We start from the raw sequence: 19,628 nt of genomic DNA on the forward strand, positions 1-19,628 counted from the left end.
TGAGGAAGCATGCAGATGGTGCCAGAAGCATGGAGGACACATGGTGAATATGAGGGAGTGGTGACTCAAGGCTTACAATAGCGTGTTAAGGTCTGCTGTCATGATGTGCAAGCCCTGGGGCAGATTGATTGCTCCGTTTTCTGTCTTTCTTTGACAGTTTTATGTCACCATTACACACCTCTCCTTTAAAAGAAAACACATCACTTCACATTCAGTTTTAATAGCAACAACATGCAACTGTTAACCTTGAGGTAAAGGAGGTGTACGATCTCGTCCACTTTCTCCTTTGTTGGTCCGTTCGCACCACAGAACCCAGTTTCCCAGTAATCCTACTTCAGGCCACTGCTTCTTTGAATCAAGGGTGTACAAGTACCTTGTCAGTACCTTACAAGTATTTACAAGTGCATAAACGGCTGAGTGAAGTGTTCAGGGCAGACAGAGGTTGGGGTATGCCCCTAAAGATTTGGAGAGTTTGCTTCTCTGCTCATCCTTTCTTTTCCCCACCATGATCAGAATAATCAGTTTAAAAATTGATGAATAGAAAATAGATTCCATTTGTTTTATTTATTGTTAACTGTTTGACTAATAGCACGGTGAAACAGTTAATTGTTAACATCCCTACTGCAAAGAACTATGCTCTGTTTGTTTCAGGAAAATACAATCTTGAATGTTAAAATTTCAGCAACAGCATCATGTTGTATTTTTGTATTTGTAACAGTCAAGTGAGGAACATCTGATGAAAATAAAAGATGATTTCAAAGTCATTGTTGGAACTGTAATGGTATTATCAAGTAACACTATCGGTACTAGGTACCGGCAAGTACTCAAATGTAAGAACTTGTACTTCATAAAAGTGGTACTGATGCAGTTCATGCATGTATGTACGAGATGACAATGTAGTGTGTTAAGCACACTGAACTTTTCATGGTAGATGATAAATAAAGCATGCACCAGCGAGGTAGGGCTTTCTGTTGCCGTGCAGCTGAAGCAACTGTAAGGTCCACAGCGGCTAGAAGATACCGACTACCTGGTAGACGCGATAGTGCTCATCAGGCATTCAACAAATCTGTTCCAAATGGACACGTGTAGGAGAGGTAGAGAGGACCGATTTCTCCCTGTGTCCAGAAGTTGTGGCTTTAACAGTAACTGAGTGCAACGGGCTGCTGTTTCTGCTCCTGATAGCAGCAAACCCGAGTCCATGAAGAGGAGCTTGAACACACCACAGATAGTATAGTATGCTTTGACACAGGACTGCAGAAGTGTCTCTCCGTGTGAGTTCTCATCTCCCATCAGCAGTCCCTTTTTACTTTTTGTATGGTTGCTATGCACGCGTGAATGTTTTTTGACCGTGAGACCGAGTACTGACAGTGGTGCAGGGTGGGCAGTACGCCAAGCTACACACCACTGCAATCAAATTGTCTTGAGAAGGAATGAGGGGGGGAGACAAAGAAGGGGGTGAAGTAGAGGGTAAGATACAGTTTCAACTGCAGTTAGTGTTCAACAGACTGGATACAGATACATACATTATGCAGCTATTGTGTTACGTAAAAGTCTCAATTTGATGTGTGGTCAGAGGCCACAGACCGAGCTTTGTGTCACGACCAAGCTGCATGAAGTATACACTGCAAACCGTTTTTAGTCTGAGGCTACCGTACGCAACAGGAGGCAGGCTGCTGCCATTATTTACCTGCTTTATTGCCCTTCCACCTCCCCTCAGTGCTTCCTAATGGGTAAATACAGAACGAGAGCAGATACAGCCCGGCATCTCGCTGAGCATGCGTTTGAATTCAGGACAGTGCTGCAGGGGCAAAACAAGCTCCTCCATCTGCCCTGCACCAAGTGACTTCCAACAAAAACACAAGCAAAACAGACGTAGGAGGAAGGGTGTGGAAGTGCATGGATACAGCAGACGGGATAGATGGAGAAGAATGAAGAGTGACCTTTAGGTTTAGATTTACACGTCGTCAGACGGCAGCAGGAGCAGAGCCATATAATTTACATACAGTACATAAAATCAACATACACACACATGCAGAAAACTTCAGTCATGGTATTTGACTGGAAGCTGCTGGATGAGAGGTGCAGCCTAAAAAGCAATTGCCTTGCAGCTGAATAAGAATTCCACTTTGAGGTAATTGACAGAGAGCTGCCGTCCTGTACTTATGTAAGGACAATCGTCACGGATCAATTGTTGGCTCAAGTGGTTATCTCATCTTTGGTGTCAAGATGTAACTTGAGCTAGATCTATATGTATCAGCGTCTAGGGATGCAAAGAGGCTGGAGTTAGTCCTCTTTTCTCTCCACTAGATGAGCTCGCAGGGCTGCATTGAAGGAGAAGTGAGCTGTGCCCCGCTTCCCAAAGCAAGAAGCATCAGACTGTGATGAGGGAGGGCTGAACATACAGAGGTGGAGAGGAGGAAGCACACACGTGGACACATATGTCAGTCTCCAGTTGGCAGCGAAAGAAACGGCATGACACGACTAATGGCAGGGTTCTGTACCCTCCATCCATTTACTTCCTCTCTGCCGTTCTCTAGTCATGCTCTATGACTGCAGATGGCAGAGGGATGCGCTGGCCCTGCAGAGAGCCATGATAACTGCCATTAACTGGGAGTGAGAGCCCAGGAGGACCACCATGGATCAGCATTACAGGCCTGTCATGTCCGTCCCCTGACAGCCCGGGCAAGGGCACACTGCTGGAAGGAAAGGGTTTAAATATCTTCTCTGTCACTTTTTTTTGTTAATTACACAGATCGACTAACTGCACGATTAAGATTTAACATCAATAATTCATCTATTTGAGACACAATTAATTAATGTAGATCAATGCAGAGGAGACGGGCCTCTACTCTGCATTTTGCAGCGTGGGCTGTTGAGTCAAATTTTGAGGGAAATCTGCTGAATTTCTTAATTATTATACAGCACAAAATGAATCAGAGTGACTGTTCCTTCTGCACAAATAGGACAAATGCATGCTCACAGTTTATCACGCTGGAAAACACACAGCTGAATGAATGAACAGACTGAAAATATATGTTTATCCTCTTGGGTCAAGTCGAGGAGGGAAACCTGACTGAGAATTCAAGAATCCTCTTTGCAACAGGAAGCAACACATGTTTACAGGAAATAGAAGATGAGGACCAGCTCTGACAATCCCATGAGATGGGTGCAATCAATCTTTTGAAATAGTCATCACAATTAATTTAACACTGAAAGAGAAATGCTACACCTTTAATATACCAGATCAACCACTTGATATAGACATTCATTAGCAGAGGTTTTACTTTCATACACTGGTGAAGACAAAACCCCGATGAAGGACTCGTAACATCTGTTCACAGTTCTACGAGATTGAATGGTGTTTTCTCTTCATTTAATACTAATTTTGAACCACGGACACACATTTCTACATATGTTACAGTGAACTTGTACCCCAGTCAGCCCTTCTTGTTATACTTGGTAGACTTTGTTGAAAGGTTTTATCACTCATTTGGTAATGAGTACGCGGATGGAGAATTTCCTCACCAATTGGTTACATGACCAGACAATAAATAATATTTAATGTAAGCTCTAAACTCCTGATTTAACAACAATTAGTTTGAACTCTTCTTAAAATGTTCAGTTATTGTTTTGATATTGACTTAGCAGCAATCTAAATTACATTACAAGGCATTATAGGCTGAAACAATGTTACCTGTAGTGTCATCTGTGACAAAAAGCATCTGACAGAACACAGCTCTGCAGTGCAAACACACTCCAGAAAGCAGTGAAATATGCACTAGAAATGACATTTCACCCCCGAGTCCCATGGTGCAAACAAAGGCAGTGTGTGTATATATATTTGTGTGGAGATGTGTGTGCCCGTGCCTGTGTGCAGAAAAACAAACATACCTGAGACAAAACAGGTTTTGTGTGAGATATGCTGGCTGACATGCACTCCTTTTTCCTCCCATAATCTTCTGTCTTGATGTTGCTATTGTTAAGCACATACTCCCACTCTGACTCACAGGCAGTGAATTCACGCAGTCACACGTCTCCCACCTGTCCAACCAATTTGAAGCGGTCCTTTTGAACACAAGAAACACACCTGCGTCTGCTTTCCCCTCCTGTCATCATAAAACATCCCTAAAATCAGTCCACCACACCTGTTTCACAATAGCAACTATGTCGAAGTGTTGCTAAATGGCTCTCAGAGTGCTCTAGCATTTAAATTCAACAAGACATGATACTTAGTGACGAATTAAATACTGCATGAAACCAATTAAGTATGCAATTGCACACGCACACACACACACACACACACACACACACACACACACACAGCCTTCAACGAGTATGACACCAAGAAACCCAACAACCCCCTCATCATCACACAGAGAGCACATAGGAAACATACTGTGCCCCTTAACTGCTTATATCCACTTCATTCTTATTTTAGTTCCCCCAGAGGCTGACTTATGTAACTAAAGTGCTTGGATACACATGGAGGGATGAATAATCAAAGAGTCAGCCGTGGCTGGCTTGTACTGACCGAGTCAGTGGGAGGAGCTCGGAGAGCAAGTCAATACATCATGTTTAACTCACCTTTCCTCTCCGGTATCAGTACCACCTTGGTTATAGCCTGCAGTGGGTGTTGCCATGTGTATCGGAGGGCACGTGTAAAGCTTCCCCGCATGTGGAATGAGCATTAGGCATTGTGCTGTAAGTGTGAGTGAGTGACAGAAGACGCCGTCCGTAACGTGCACACACACTAGCCGCCACTGCCACCTCCAGGCAACCAGAGGACACTGCTGAAAGACAGTCTCCCACAGTTGCTGCATTGACAGCTTGTCGGTGTATCGGTGCTGCCTTCCAGGTCAGTCGGTCTTCTGTTTGCCCCACGACAGTGAAGCGATGCATATCAATTCTGTTCGCAGGAGGCAGCTGGCTTTTAAAATAGCTATACCGCACACACCCACACACTCACACGTCTGCTGCCTCGCCTGATGGGAGAGCTCTCCGAGGTGCTGAAGCAGTGGTGAGCCAGGTGCAAGTTGCAGTTGTCACTGGTGCAGAATGCCTCACATACACCCAACTTTCCCCCTGGCCGCACACACACCAAGCCCCAGCGTGCCGATGCGGTCAGTAGATCATGAATCCTACGGTGTGTCCGTCCCTGCTGATGGTTTATATCATGCCATGAAACATGAAGACCGACCTGGCCCCATAGTTGTTTTCCTCTGGTCTCGGTGTGTGTTTGCGCACGAGTGACTGTTTATGTGAGTATATGCAGAAGTAGAGCACACTATGTTGTCACATAGCCCTGGGCGGAGGAAGTGTAGCTGTGGAGGGCGGCTTGAGCGGTGCTATAGTTTAAGTGCTGGATTTTGTGTTTGGAACTCTTCCTGTGATTTATGAATCTACTTCTCAGCCAACATATTCAGCCAGTAGAGCTGACTGAACGCTGTGCGTCCCCTCGCCTTAAAGGGACTCTATCTCTGTCCTCAGCTCTGGACGCCACACACGCCCCTCCATTGCCTCGGCAACATCAATTCTCACTGCAATGGGATAGCCAGCTCAGCACCCACTACACATTCCACAACAAGAAGTGCTTCTGTCATGGTTTTCTGTCATGGTTTTCCAAATACCTAAAACACTAAACCATTCCGTGTTTCTCCTTGCAGCGTATTTTAAAGTAGAGCAGAGTATTATCAAGAACAGGTCCGTCATTAAGAACAAATCCTTCATCCTTCAAATCCTGTCATATCAATGTGGTGTATATCAGGGATGTGGGGATTTACCTATTAATCTGTGTTCTTGTAGGCTTGCATGAAAAAATGCTCAGTGTGACGGTACAAGCGTACTTTCCAAATACAGACATGTCCTCTTATCACTTGTCTTGCTATGGCCCTTTACAAAATAAAACTGTATGTTTGTTGACAGTCAAAATTCTCTCTTATTCCTTTCAATGTTAGTGTAAGAACAGAAACTTCCCAAATGCACAGCGACAGCATACCTCCTGTAAATAGTAAATACCCTATCTTGGCTTGAAATGGAAGCCCCTTTTTACCCTGATTTAACGCTGCATCCAAACGGGCATCAAAGAACAGCAACCTCACGCAGTGAAGCCACATACACCTCCACCAGCAGGTCATCTCTGTAACGTTGCACCACATGGTCATAGCACAGTACACACTCCGCTGCAGGGACGTATGTGTAGGACTATATGCAGAATATATGCAGCCACAACATTTAACCCTCTTGTAACCAAGCTGTAAGGGACTGATTGGCTGTAAATCATCCATACCCAAGCTAATCTTGTGATGTTTAGGCTCACTGTAATGATGATGAGGATGCTATGGCAATGATGCAGCTGCCTGTGACTAAAAACACCACATTGTATGGCCTGGCATCAAACACCAGATTCAGACATCAATCAGCTTGATCATGAAGAAACATAGATCACTGCAGGTCTGCAGCAAATGGATAAAAGCCCTCATTCAAGCCATTCGTCAGTTTGACCCTTACCTGTGTCAAAGTGGGAGCTGAAGGCGAAACTGGGATTGAAAAACGCCGAAGACATGACAATCACATGTAGGGCAAAGACCATCCTCCTCGACGCGTTGCAGAAGCAGCAAAAGCCTAAACACAAAAAAAGGTCAAGAAGAAATTCCTGACTCTGCTTTAGAGATTCAAGTAACCTGTAGTAGGAGCGGTAATGCGCAGCATTTTATTCCATCACACCTCACAGAGAGCACCCCAAAAATCCTGCTCCACCTTCAGCTCGAAGAGATTTGGAGACAGATGTTGACATTCATTTCACATCTGTGCAACGAGATCCCGTTTAAATTCGACTGCTGTTCTGCACAGGTTTGGTGTAGCCTTTACCTACTCGGTCACCCGTTATTTGCACAAATTGTATACACTGTAAAATCTTGAGTGCTCCAAACATTTAACGATTTCCCATTTGTGTTCCTTCCAGAATAAACCTCTGGTTGCTCCTTGTCCCGCGCTACATGTCACATGCCGTTTTTAGGGGAGCGCAGCTGGTCCCTTTATTTAAAAGATGCGTCGGTCAGCGATGCGCATTTAGGTTTCAGCTTCGGTCCAGAAAGAATGAGCGACATCTTGCACCAGTGTGAAGCGACATAAAGTATGCACGCACTTCTGCGTACGGCCTTCAAAATAAAATCATATTTACGTGGCAGAAGACTGTTTGGCTTTTATTTTGGAAAACAATGACTTGGTTCCCCGGTTATCTCGGTCACACTTGACGCAGCCATTTCCAGAGGAATCCTGTTTGTGAGCGTGCGCGCGTGCGTGTCGTGTGTTTACTGTGTTTTTAAGTAAATCATGGGCACTCAGACATCATCACACCTCCTATCCCGACAAGAGGAGGCGAAGAAAGACACAGAGGACCTGCAGGCTCCGTAGAGAGACGAGCCCACTAACAGGCGCTTGTGGGACAGCATGGTGGCTTCTGAGACTCTGGAGCGCAGTTAGTTAAAGAGTCTGCTGAGACCAGATTGTTCTGTCGATGTCAAATGATGCCTTCAGAAAAAGTAGCTGCTGGTCAGGTGACTGGTGGACAGGTGAGGAAAGGCAGGCGTTTACCGTCCCTGGAAATGTGAACATTTAGAAGGTGATAAAAAGCAAATGACTCCAACACTATGTTTTGACATGCTTTGTATGCGCACATTTCGATTCTGCATGCATACATGTGCATGTTTGAGTGCAAGCAACTGTTGCTTTTGCTGTCAATCATGCTGATTCTGTGAGACTTGACCATTTACTCTGATGGGCTGGTTCAGTATATGTGTGCAAAGTGCAAACTATTCATTTAAATTCACCCAAGAAAAGACTCAGATACCAGATGTTGGAGTATATATGTCTGCATTCTTCAGACAGAAATAATGTTCATATGCAGTCAAAGTGAACGTTGCATTTGCTACATTACATTAAAACCTAAAATTCCTCCTCCTCACCTCTCCCTATTTTATTCCCTCCCTCGCGGACACGCTCCCATTGGCCCTCTGCTGGTTGTTTGCATTAAACTTTTCCCAATTACCATTACTTTAGGGAATGTATTTATTTCTGTATTTAAATTCTTGATTGAGGTAATTGCATAAAATCACTCAAATAGTATGAACTACATTCTTTGCATGCATTTCTTTGATTCTTTTACACATTTATTAGTTTTACTTTGGGTGGTTTGAACAACCGATGACAATAAGATCAGGGAAGTTAGGTGTTGTTGTTCTTTTGAATGCACACTAGAGAGCAGCACTGGATTACTATTAGAAAGGCACAGAGGGACCTCTTACTGATTTGAATCTTTTTTTTTTTTAAAGGCACGGCACACAAAAAGAACAGCAACCGTAGATTTCAGCAGAAGTCAAGTTTCATTTTTCAACTCTCTCATCTGCAGGATGCACCTGCAGGCCTCATGTCTTTATTTAACTTCATGTAAATTAAGAGGTTGAGTCTCAGTTCTCTGTAAACCCTTGACTGGAAACTCACTGATGTTGTAAATTGTTATTAATTGCTTTTTTTTTTAAATGTGTTTTGTTGTACATGTGGGAAAAGCCACCGCTTAAATCTTGCAAATGGACTCTCCTTTTAACTTGTGAAAAAAAGCAAGGAGATATATAGATTAACAATATTTATACAAAATTGGGTGCATGCCATGAATTCCTATGAAAACAGACAGGACGAAGTCACAATTGAATTACTACAAAACTGCAAGAAATCTTTTCAGATCCTGACCTCACACTTTTGGGAGGGGTTGGGGAAATCACCTACACTGAGAATAATGCTGACAAATAACACAACTAGAAATCATGCAGATTTAAGCAAAGCTCCTCCTCCTGTCAGTCACTCTCAGTCTTAGCGTTGTAATAAATTGCTCCTCCAGCGCCTCCTCTCCTCATCCTCCAAACCCTCTACTCTGTCAGCAGTAAGCTCACTTTCCAAGTCACAAGGCCATTCTCAGCACACACTGACACCATGCTGGGGACCCTCTGCACTCTCATCACTGCTCTCACATGTGAGGAGGCTGACTGACTGCTGCTTTGAGCTCATGTTGGATTCATCGGTCTGTGTGTTTCTCTTGACTTCATGTCATCTTGTTGTTTCAGGTGTGAGTGGTGTGACGGTGGTGACACAGAAGCCTGTTGTGACGGTGAGGAGAGGAGAGACAGCCACCATGGACTGTAACCTGGGGACTGTTACTGACAGTAGTGCTTTCTGGTACAAACAGATTCCTGGAGGAATCCCTCAGTTTGTATTAAAAAATCATCACAGCTACAGCTCTCCAACCTATGGCTCTGGGTTTTCCTCTCCAAAGTTCACATCTACTCATCAGTCAACAACAGATTATCGTTTGATCATTAACAACATTGAGGAGGGAGACTCAGCAGTCTATTACTGTAATACATGGGACAGCTCTGTTAACGTATCACAGTGATTTACACTGTGACAAAAACCTCTTCACTCAATACTTCTGCTTTTTGAGACTCTGACACATCTTGACTGGGAGTGAAGCCATCAGTCAATGCTTTCAGTAACTTCCCCTCATATGTTGAAACACATATCTTCAAACTTACTAGTTTTCTATTGTACATGCAGAATGTTCACACAAATAAAGACTATAGTTGTGATCTTACATATTAGAGTAAATATGAATGTGTGTTATTGCTACTCATCACACTCGATTCAAACTGTAGAACGTTTGCAATACCTTCTCATTTGCTGATCTGAATAAATGATCCTTCAGGAGAGAAATCATCTGGTGCAAATGTATATCTTTGCATTTAGGCGTGCACTAAACAGTCATCCAACTGCACAATGTCCACTTCCTTAAGCGGTCCAATGTTCAACTAGCAGATGAAAGATGCAAGAAAGCTTTATCATATTCATGTTATGACTTGCAAATGAAACAACAAAGAATAAAACAAACGTGTTGCACCCCCAGGGTTATTAATACTGATGTAAAGGACATCGGCAGGCCTCCAAAGACAACTGGAATAACAACAAAACAAAAAAAGTGAAACAAACTGATTCGTGGATATGATGCAAAAACACATACCAGTAAATGAATTAATAATCATTTACTAATGAACGAAAACAGTGTTGCTCTTAGCTCCTCCTCCTCCACGTCTCCTCTGCTCAGTGTCTTTATGTGCTTCAGTGTGTCCTCTTCAATACAACTCTTTTCACTTCTCAGCGAATAAAAGTAGAAACCCCAAACAATGACATAAGTGTGAAAACAAAGAGAACATATCTTATGGAACTTAACAAGGTGTTACAGCTCAAACTCTACAAAAACGTGATGTATTATTTAAATGTTGTGAAGGTTGTCATTTTTGATTTCAGTTGCTGCAGATGTGTTACCCAACATGGTTTGGCAGACTGCAAATTTAAATAAATATGAAATAAAAGATATCTAATGAAAAACATTACACACTGTTTATTGTGTAACATAATGAAAACACCATATCTGAAGCAACCACATGGTTTTTTAAATTAGTTTTAAAGAGACAACACGTCATATAACACTCCTCCATGTACAGAAGAGAAATCTGCAGAGTCCCAAAGATAATATGAAGATAATTTGGTCATGAACAAAATATCAAGAAACATCATATTATTGGTGTAAAATGATCTGGTGATGAGACATTAAATCACATACCTGTTTTATATTTGGAAACAGTGTCATTGTTTAGGCTCCTCCTCCTCCACTTCTCCTCTCCTCAGTGTCTTTATAAGCTTCAGTGTCTCTTCTCCTCACACTCCAACCCTGATCACCTCTCAGCTGGACAGTAAGGGACGTTTAGCCTACACCACACACTGACACCATGCTGGGGACCCTCTGCACTCTCATCACTGCTCTCACATGTGAGGAGGCTGACTGACTGCTGCTTTGAGCTCATGTTGGATTCATCGGCCTGTGTGTTTCTCTTGACTTCATGTCATCTTGTTGTTTCAGGTGTGAGTGGTGTGACGGTGGTGACACAGAAGCCTGTTGTGACGGTGAGGAGAGGAGAGACAGCCACCATGGACTGTAACCTGGGGACTGTTACTAACAGTGCTGCTCGCTGGTACAAACAGATTCCTGGAGGAATCCCTCAGTTTGTTGTAAAAAATTATCACGGCACTCCAACCTATGGCTCTGGGTTTTCCTCTCCAAAGTTCACATCCACTCATCAGTCAACATCAGATTATCGTTTGATCATTAACAACATGGAGGAGGGAGACTCAGCAGTCTATTACTGTAATACATGGGACAGCTCTGTTAGTCAGTACGTATCACAGTGATTTACACTGTGACAAAAACCTCTTCACTCAATACTTCTGCTTTTTGAGACTCTGACACATCTTGACTGGGAGTGAAGCCATCAGTCAATGCTTTCAGTAACTTCCCCTCATATGTTGAAACACATATCTTCAAACTTACTAGTTTTCTATTGTACATGCAGAATGTTCACACAAATAAAGTCAAGTCATGATCTTTTACATTGTTGAAAAATAATAGTTGTTTACAGTAAATATGAATGTGTCTCTCTGCTCATTACACTTGTTTCAAATTGTAGGAAGTTTCTAATCGCTTCTTATTTGCTGATCTAAATGTATTTATTCTTCTGGAGAGAAATCCTCTGGTGCCCTTGAATATCTTTGGACTGTAACGTGATTGCTTCAAGCTGATTTAATATACATTTATATTATATTATATTTATATCAAAATATGTCACCATTATTATTAAAAACTCAATTATGAATCATAAACCCATAGATTAGTACATAAAATGATGTTACTCAGCTTCATAAGACATCATTAATATAAGTCAGATCATTTAAATTTAGATTACATTTAGGACGCCACCTGATTTTGGAAAACTTCAAAATTCTATAAAACTCAATTAAATCTCAATCTCATGGTTGCTTCTGATTTCTTCTCTTAGTGTAGAGGGACCTATTATTTCATACGCATGAATAAATTCAGAAAATAATTACAAGATATATAATAATTTAGATTTAGCTAAATATTGTTTCTAGAGCAGAAACAGTCGTGTTTACAACAGCAAATAAACGATACAAAGTCATTAATATCTCACTGGAAACAAACGTAACATTTAAATGAAATCAATAACATTTCTGAGTGAAGTTTATGAAGAATGAAGAACACAGACATCCGTCAGTATCAGTCAATCCTCCCGTCTTCTGTCCACCTGCTTTGTCTCAGCCTGTGTTCTGGTTGAGATGAAAGTTGCAGCAGAACAATCATCATCCAGTTTATATGACAGCAAACTAAAATAATTGTAGACAGGGCTGTTTATCATGGAGGCAACTATACATATAATGTATGAACATAGATATTTTCACTGTTCGTGAATTTGTGAACTTTAAGCTGTCACAATTAATGTAAAAATACACAAAACATTGAAGGACATGAAATGAATTCCTCTCAAGAGACGAGAGTGTTTGAAACAAGTGCAGCAGTGTTTAGGAATAAGATCAGACTGATGAAGTGAATGAGATGTTGACAGTGAAAGTTGGTCTCAACAGCATGTTTCAGTTCCACTCCCCTCATGAGAGAGTCAGGAGGTTTTTGTACAGCCATGTGTACAAACTGAATCACTGTGGTATTCGGACAAGGAACCAAGCTGATTGTGACAAGTAAGTACTTTTTATCTGATCGTAAAACTGGATCTATTGTCTGTTTCTGATCAATATTAAGAGGAAATAATCAGTGTATTTTGGTAATTATTTAAAATGTTCAATATGTTGTTTGGTGATTTAAATTGAGACTTTTTAACACCTGCTTTGACACCAGGCTTTGAGTTTGACAGCAAAGGAAAGATCTGCAAACTATCATAATATTTTAAACATATTTGACAAATACTCAAACGTTCATTGATGACTGAGGATCTTTTTTACAGTCACACAACATTTATAATGTTCTTATTTATTTTAACATTGTAGATCATCATGTGAAATCATTTATTAAAGATGATTTTACAGTGTGACATCAACACCAAGCTGTTCTTGTAATGTTGACTTACTAATCTTCTAAAGTTTAGGATTAACTTTAAATTTACCTGAATATCATTGTGACTATTGTAAATTAAATTAGTTTCCTTTGATGTTACAGACTTCACAAAAGCAAAGTGACTAAAGAAGATTAAATTATCAGTGATTTAAAATACTTCATTCCTATTTAAATATCATTTTGTATGACACAGAAAGGGACTTTATGACAGTTTCCACTGTAAAAAAATCATACAGAATATTTCAAAGTGTGTAATAAATTGTAGATGTTTCAACAAGGAACACTGCTTATATTTAGGTGATGATTACTAAATGTTTTTTTGCCAATTTAAAATGCTTTAGTTCTTCAGCGGGTTTGCTATATGTTCAACACAACTAGTAATGAATCTGTGATGTCATGCTTTGTATGAATGATTTGATTCGAGTTCATTAATCAAAGTCCTCCTTGTGTTTCAGGCTCCAGCCTCCCTCCTCCCGTCCTGACTGTCTTCCCTCCGTCCAGTGCTGAGCTCCGGTCCAACAAAGCCTCTCTGGCCTGTCTGTCCAGTCAGTCTGTGCCTTTTGCAGATGTGACCTGGATGTCTGGAGGGAGTCCAGTGAGCAGTGGGATCTCTACCAGCACCGCTGTTAAACAACCCGACCAGACTTTCCACATCAGCAGCTATCTGTCCGTCCAGACGTCAGACTGGAACATGGATAAGGTTTACACATGTAAAGTGTCTTTGGGCTCCCAGACTTCAGAGAAACACATCAAGAAGTGCGACTGTCCCGCTGAACAACAGTAGAGGAGCAGAATGAGCGTTGAACATCTGCTTCTTTACTCTTTGTGCTGTTTGTTCATCACGAGCTTTACATGTTAAATGTGTCTGCATGCTTGTATCAGCTTTGCAAATGATAAAATGTATTAAGACTTATTCAATAAACAAGCATTGTGTAAAACATTATATTTCTTGTCATTTTGTCCCTGATAATAGCTTTTAAGAAGAAGCAGGTTGTTGTCGATCACTCTTTGTTTTACTTTAAGTTTTAGCTTTATTGAGAATATTTGCATGCAAAATTGGTCATAAAACATTCATGTAATTTAAGAAAATTACTTTTAAGCTCTAAAGCCTACCAGACAGCTGGATTTAAGAATATAAATCTGTCCATTAGTTGAGACACATGCTTTATATTAAAGATTTATATTTCAGGGGGACAGAAAGAAGTGACTGCGTTTAGGGAAGAGGTTTTTGTCACAGTGTAAATCACTGTGATACGAACTCAGCAACAGAGCCGTCCCATGTATTACAGTAATAGACTGCTGAGTCTCCCTCCTCCACATTGTTAATAATCAAATTATAATCTTTATCATTCTGATAATTAGATGTGTGTTTCGGAGAGGAGAAACCAGAGCCATAAGTTACGGACCACCACTGACGATAGTAAATCAGCACAAACTGAGGAACTCCTCCAGGAATCTGTTTGTACCAGCGAGCACTACTGTCAGTAACAGTCCCCAGGTTACAGTCCATGGTGGCTGTCTCTCCTCTCCTCACCGTCACAACAGGCTTCTGTGTCACCACCGTCACACCACTCACACCTGAAACAACAAGATGACATGAAGTCAAGAGAAACACACAGACCGATGAATCCAACATGAGCTCAAAGCAGCAGTCAGTCAGCCTCCTCACATGTGAGAGCAGTGATGAGAGTGCAGAGGGTCCCCAGCATGGTGTCAGTGTGTGCTGAGAATGGCCTTGCGACTTGGAAAGTGAGCTTACTGCTGACAGAGTAGAGGGTTTGGAGGATGAGGAGAGGAGGCGCTGGAGGAGCAATTTATTACAACGCTGAGACTGAGAGTGACTGACAGGAGGAGGAGCTTTGCTTAAATCTGCATACTTTCTCACAGGTGTTGGTCCTTTATCTTCTGTGGACGGAAATGTCTTTAATTCATCCATTATTGTCAATAGATGAAAAATTAACAAAAAAAACACAATAATGACATGAAAAAAACTTGCAGTGTGAATATCATTTTATTTTCAACTTCTTATTGATGGGATTCAGTGATGAAAGATTTATTATTTTTAATCATTTCGTTTTTTAATGAATCAAACATTTACAGCAGGATATAATCGTTGGCTCTGCACACATGAACATCGTTTTACAATAATAACAGGTAAACTGTCTGTATTTATTCACCAATCATTAATTATTAAAACATCAGTGTGTTTCCAGTCAGAGACAGTTCCCTCTTATTTTACAGAGAGTTGACACTTGACCTCTTCATTTACATGGAGCTATTAATAAGAAGAGGAGGCCTGCAGGTGCATCCTGGGAAGGAAGGGGGGAGTACAGAGGTGATGCTTCACTGATAGAGGATGAAAACTCAGTTTCAGATCTGATTTTCATCTAATATTCTCACATCTTAAATGTTTTAATCTGTAAATGTCTCTGTTCTACTTTCATTGCAAATGAAGTACAAATAATGATGTAGCTTTCAGAATTAACATAAACATATTCAGCTGAGAATTAAACAGAAATAAGTCTGTTATGTGTGCTGGACTAAATGTAATTATCAGTGAACATATGAGAATAAATATATATATTGAAGGAAACAACATTTTAATGATCTTCTCATGAGTGAAAATACATTCAACACTTTTTGTTCTCAAAGTTTTCTTTATTTTTTATTGATTGATTTTTGAAATATGCAGCATTGCAAAGCTGATACAACACCTCCACCTAACTGCCACAACGTGTATTACAAGCATGCAGACACATTTAACATGTAAAGCTCGTGATGAACAAACAGCACAAAGAGTAAAGAAGCAGATGTTCAACGCTCATTCTGCTCCTCTACTGTTGTTCAGCGGGACAGTCGGACTTCTTGATGTGTTTCTCTGAAGTCTGGGAGCCCAAAGACACTTTACATGTGTAAACCTTATCCATGTTCCAGTCTGACGTCTGGACGGACAGATAGCTGCTGATGTGGAAAGTCTGGTCGGGTTGTTTAACAGCGGTGCTGGTAGAGATCCCACTGCTCACTGGACTCCCTCCAGACATCCAGGTCACATCTGCAAAAGGCACAGACTGACTGGACAGACAGGCCAGAGAGGCTTTGTTGGACCGGAGCTCAGCACTGGACGGAGGGAAGACAGTGAGGACGGGAGGAGGGAGGCTGGAGCCTGAAACACAAGGAGGACTTTGATTGATGAACTCGAATCAAATCATTCATACAAAGCATGACATCACAGATTCATTACTAGTTGTGTTGAACATATAGCAAACCCGCTGAAGAACTAAAGCATTTTAAATTGGCCAAAAAACATTTTGTAATCATCACCTAAATATAAGCAGTGCTCCTTGTTGAAACATCGACAATGTATTACACACTTTGAAATATTCTGTATGATTTTTTACGGTGGAAACTGTAATCTTTCTGTGTCATACAAAATGATATTTAAATAGGAATGAAGTATTTTAAATCACTGACAATTTAATCTTCTTTAGTCACTTTGCTTTTGTGAAGTCTGTAACATCAAAGGAAACTAATTTAATTTACAATAGTCACAATGATATTCAGGTAAAGTTAAAGTTAATCCTAAACTTTAGAAGATTAGTAAATCAACATTACAATAACAGCTTGGTGTTGATGTCACACTGTAAAATCATCTTTAATAAATGATTTCACAGAATGATCTACAATGTTAAAATAAATAAGAACATTTTAAATGTTGTGTGACTGTAAAAAAGATCCTCAGTCATCAATGAACGTTTGAGTATTTGTCAAATATGTTTAAAATATTGTGATAGTTTGCAGATCTTTCCTTTTTGCCGTCAAACTCAAAGCCTGGTGTCAAAGCAGGTGTTAAAAAGTCTCAATTTAAATCACCAAACAACATATTGAACATTTTAAATCATTACCAAAATACACTGATTATTTCCTCTTAATATTGATCAGAAACAGACAATAGATCCAGTTTTACGATCAGATAAAAAGTACTTACTTGTCACAATCAGCTTGGTTCCTTGTCCGAATACCACAGTGATTCAGTTTGTACACATGGCTGTACAAAAACCTCCTGACTCTCTCATGAGGGGAGTGGAACTGAAACATGCTGTTGAGACCAACTTTCACTGTCAACATCTCATTCACTTCATCAGTCTGATCTTATTCCTAAACACTGCTGCACTTGTTTCAAACACTCTCGTCTCTTGAGAGGAATTCATTTCATGTCCTTCAATGTTTTGTGTATTTTTACATTAATTGTGACAGCTTAAAGTTCACAAATTCACGAACAGTGAAAATATCTATGTTCATATATTATAAGTATAGTTGCCTCCATGATAAACAGCCCTGTCTACAATTATTTTAGTTTTCTGTCAAATAAACTGGATGATGATTGTTCTGCTGCAACTTTCATCTCAACCAGAACACAGGCTGAGACAAAGCAGGTGGACAGAAGACGGGAGGATTGACTGATACTGACGGATGTCTGTGTTCTTCATTCTTCATAAACTTCACTCAGAAATGTTATTGATTTCATTTAAATTTTAAATTTGTTTCCAGTGAGATATTAATGACTTTGTATCGTTTATTTGCTCTTTTAAACACGACTGTTTCTGCTCTAGAAACAATATTTAGCTAAATCTAAATTATTATATATCTTGTAATTATTTTCTGAATTTATTCGTGCGTATGAAATAATAGGTCCCTCTACACTAAGAGAAGAAATCAGTAGCAACCATGAGATTGAGATTTAATTGATTTTTATAGAATTTTGAAGTTTTCCAAAATCAGGTGGCGTCCTAAATGTAATCTAAATTTAAATGATCTGACTTATATTAATGATGTCTTATCATGGAAGCTGAGTAACATCATTTTATGTACTAATCTATGGGTTTATGATTCATAATTGAGTTTTTAATAATAATGGTGACATATTTTGATATAAATATAATATAATATAAATGTATATTAAATCAGCTTGAAGCAATCACGTTACAGTCCAAAGATATTCAAGGGCACCAGAGGATTTCTCTCCAGAAGAATAAATACATTTAGATCAGCAAATAAGAAGCGATTAGAAACTTCCTACAATTTGAAACAAGTGTAATGAGCAGAGAGACACATTCATATTTACTGCAAACAATTATTATTTTTCAACAATGTAAAAGATCATGACTTTACTTTATTTGTGTGAACATTCTGCATGTACAATAGAAAACTATAAGTTTGAAGATATGTGTTTCAACATATGAGGGGAAGTTACTGAAAGCATTGACTGATGGCTTCACTCCCAGTCAAGATGTGTCAGAGTCTCAAAAAGCAGAAGTATTGAGTGAAGAGGTTTTTGTCACAGTGTAAATCACTGTGATACGTTAACAGAGCTGTCCCATGTATTACAGTAATAGACTGCTGAGTCTCCCTCCTCAATGTTGTTAATGATCAAATGATAAATTGTTGTTGACTGATGAGTAGATGTGAACTTTGCAGAGGAAAACCCAGAGCCATAGGTTGGAGAGCTGTAGCTGTGATGAAAATATAAAACAAACTGAGGAACTCCTCCAGGAATCTGTTTGTACCAGCGAGCACTACTGTCAGTAACAGTCCCCAGGTTACAGTCCATGGTGGCTGTCTCTCCTCTCCTCACCGTCACAACAGGCTTCTGTGTCACCACCGTCACACCACTCACACCTGGAAACAACAAGATGACATGAAGTCAAGAGAAACACACAGACCGATGAATCCAACATGAGCTCAAAGCAGCAGTCAGTCAGCCTCCTCACATGTGAGAGCAGTGATGAGAGTGCAGAGGGTCCCCAGCATGGTGTCAGTGTGTGCTGAGAATGGCCTTGTGACTTGGAAAGTGAGCTTACTGCTGACAGAGTAGAGGGTTTGGAGGATGAGGAGAGGAGGCGCTGGAGGAGCAATTTATTACAACTCTGAGACTGAGAGTGACTGACAGGAGGAGGAGCTTTGCTTAAATCTGCATACTTTCTCACAGGTGTTGGTCCTTTATCTTCTGTGGAGGAAATGTCTTTAATTCATCCATTAATGTCAATAGATGAAAAATTAACAAAAAAAACACAATAATGACATGAAAAAAACTTGCAGTGTGAATATCATTTTATTTTCAACTTCTTATTGATGGGATTCAGTGATGAAAGTTTTATTATTTTGAATCATTTCGTTTTTTAATGAATCAAACATTTACAGCAGGATATAATCGTTGGCTCTGCACACATGAACATCGTTTTACAATAATAACAGGTAAACTGTCTGTATTTATTCACCAATCCTTAATTATTAAAACATCAGTGTGTTTCCAGTCAGAGACAGTTCCCTCTTATTTTACCGAGAGTTGACACTTGACCTCTTCATTTACATGGAGCTATTAATAAGAAGAGGAGGCCTGCAGGTGCATCCTGGGAAGGGGGAGTACAGAGGTGATGCTTCACTGATAGATGATGAAATCTCAGTTTCATTATTATTAATGAATGATTCTAACACCCTGACTATTGCAAGCAAGTCAATCCAGATTTATTTTTAAATTACTGATCGAGTTTACTAACATGCATGTCACCAATATTGTCATGTATTTGTTACTTTGTCACTCTGT

General features: G+C 40.2%; 2 protein-coding genes across 2 annotated transcripts; one reads left to right on the plus strand and one right to left on the minus strand.

Moving 5' to 3' along the window:
- Positions 1–8,979: 8,979 nt before the first annotated feature.
- LOC306786562 (immunoglobulin lambda-1 light chain-like) lies at positions 8,980–13,811 on the plus strand (the record flags this gene model as incomplete). Its single annotated transcript, XM_079281371.1, has 4 exons — positions 8,980–9,025; positions 9,117–9,433; positions 12,615–12,654; positions 13,483–13,811. Exons 1-4 carry the CDS (start codon positions 8,986–8,988, stop codon positions 13,809–13,811), a joined length of 726 nt encoding a protein of 241 aa, XP_079137497.1. The 5' UTR covers positions 8,980–8,985.
- Positions 13,812–15,745: 1,934 nt separating this feature from the next.
- On the minus strand, positions 15,746–18,860 carry LOC306786310 (immunoglobulin lambda-1 light chain-like). Its single transcript, XM_079281047.1, has 4 exons — positions 18,796–18,860; positions 18,383–18,703; positions 17,013–17,042; positions 15,746–16,190 (listed from the first exon to the last, which is right to left on the minus strand). The coding sequence occupies exons 1-4, from the start codon at positions 18,833–18,835 to the stop codon at positions 15,862–15,864; spliced, it is 720 nt and encodes a 239-aa protein (XP_079137173.1). The 5' UTR covers positions 18,836–18,860; the 3' UTR covers positions 15,746–15,861.
- Between the last annotated feature and the right edge of the window lie 768 nt (positions 18,861–19,628).

Source organism: Melanostigma gelatinosum (genome assembly GCF_949748355.1).
Source record: "Melanostigma gelatinosum genome assembly, chromosome: 13".
NCBI lineage: Eukaryota > Metazoa > Chordata > Actinopteri > Perciformes > Zoarcidae > Melanostigma > Melanostigma gelatinosum.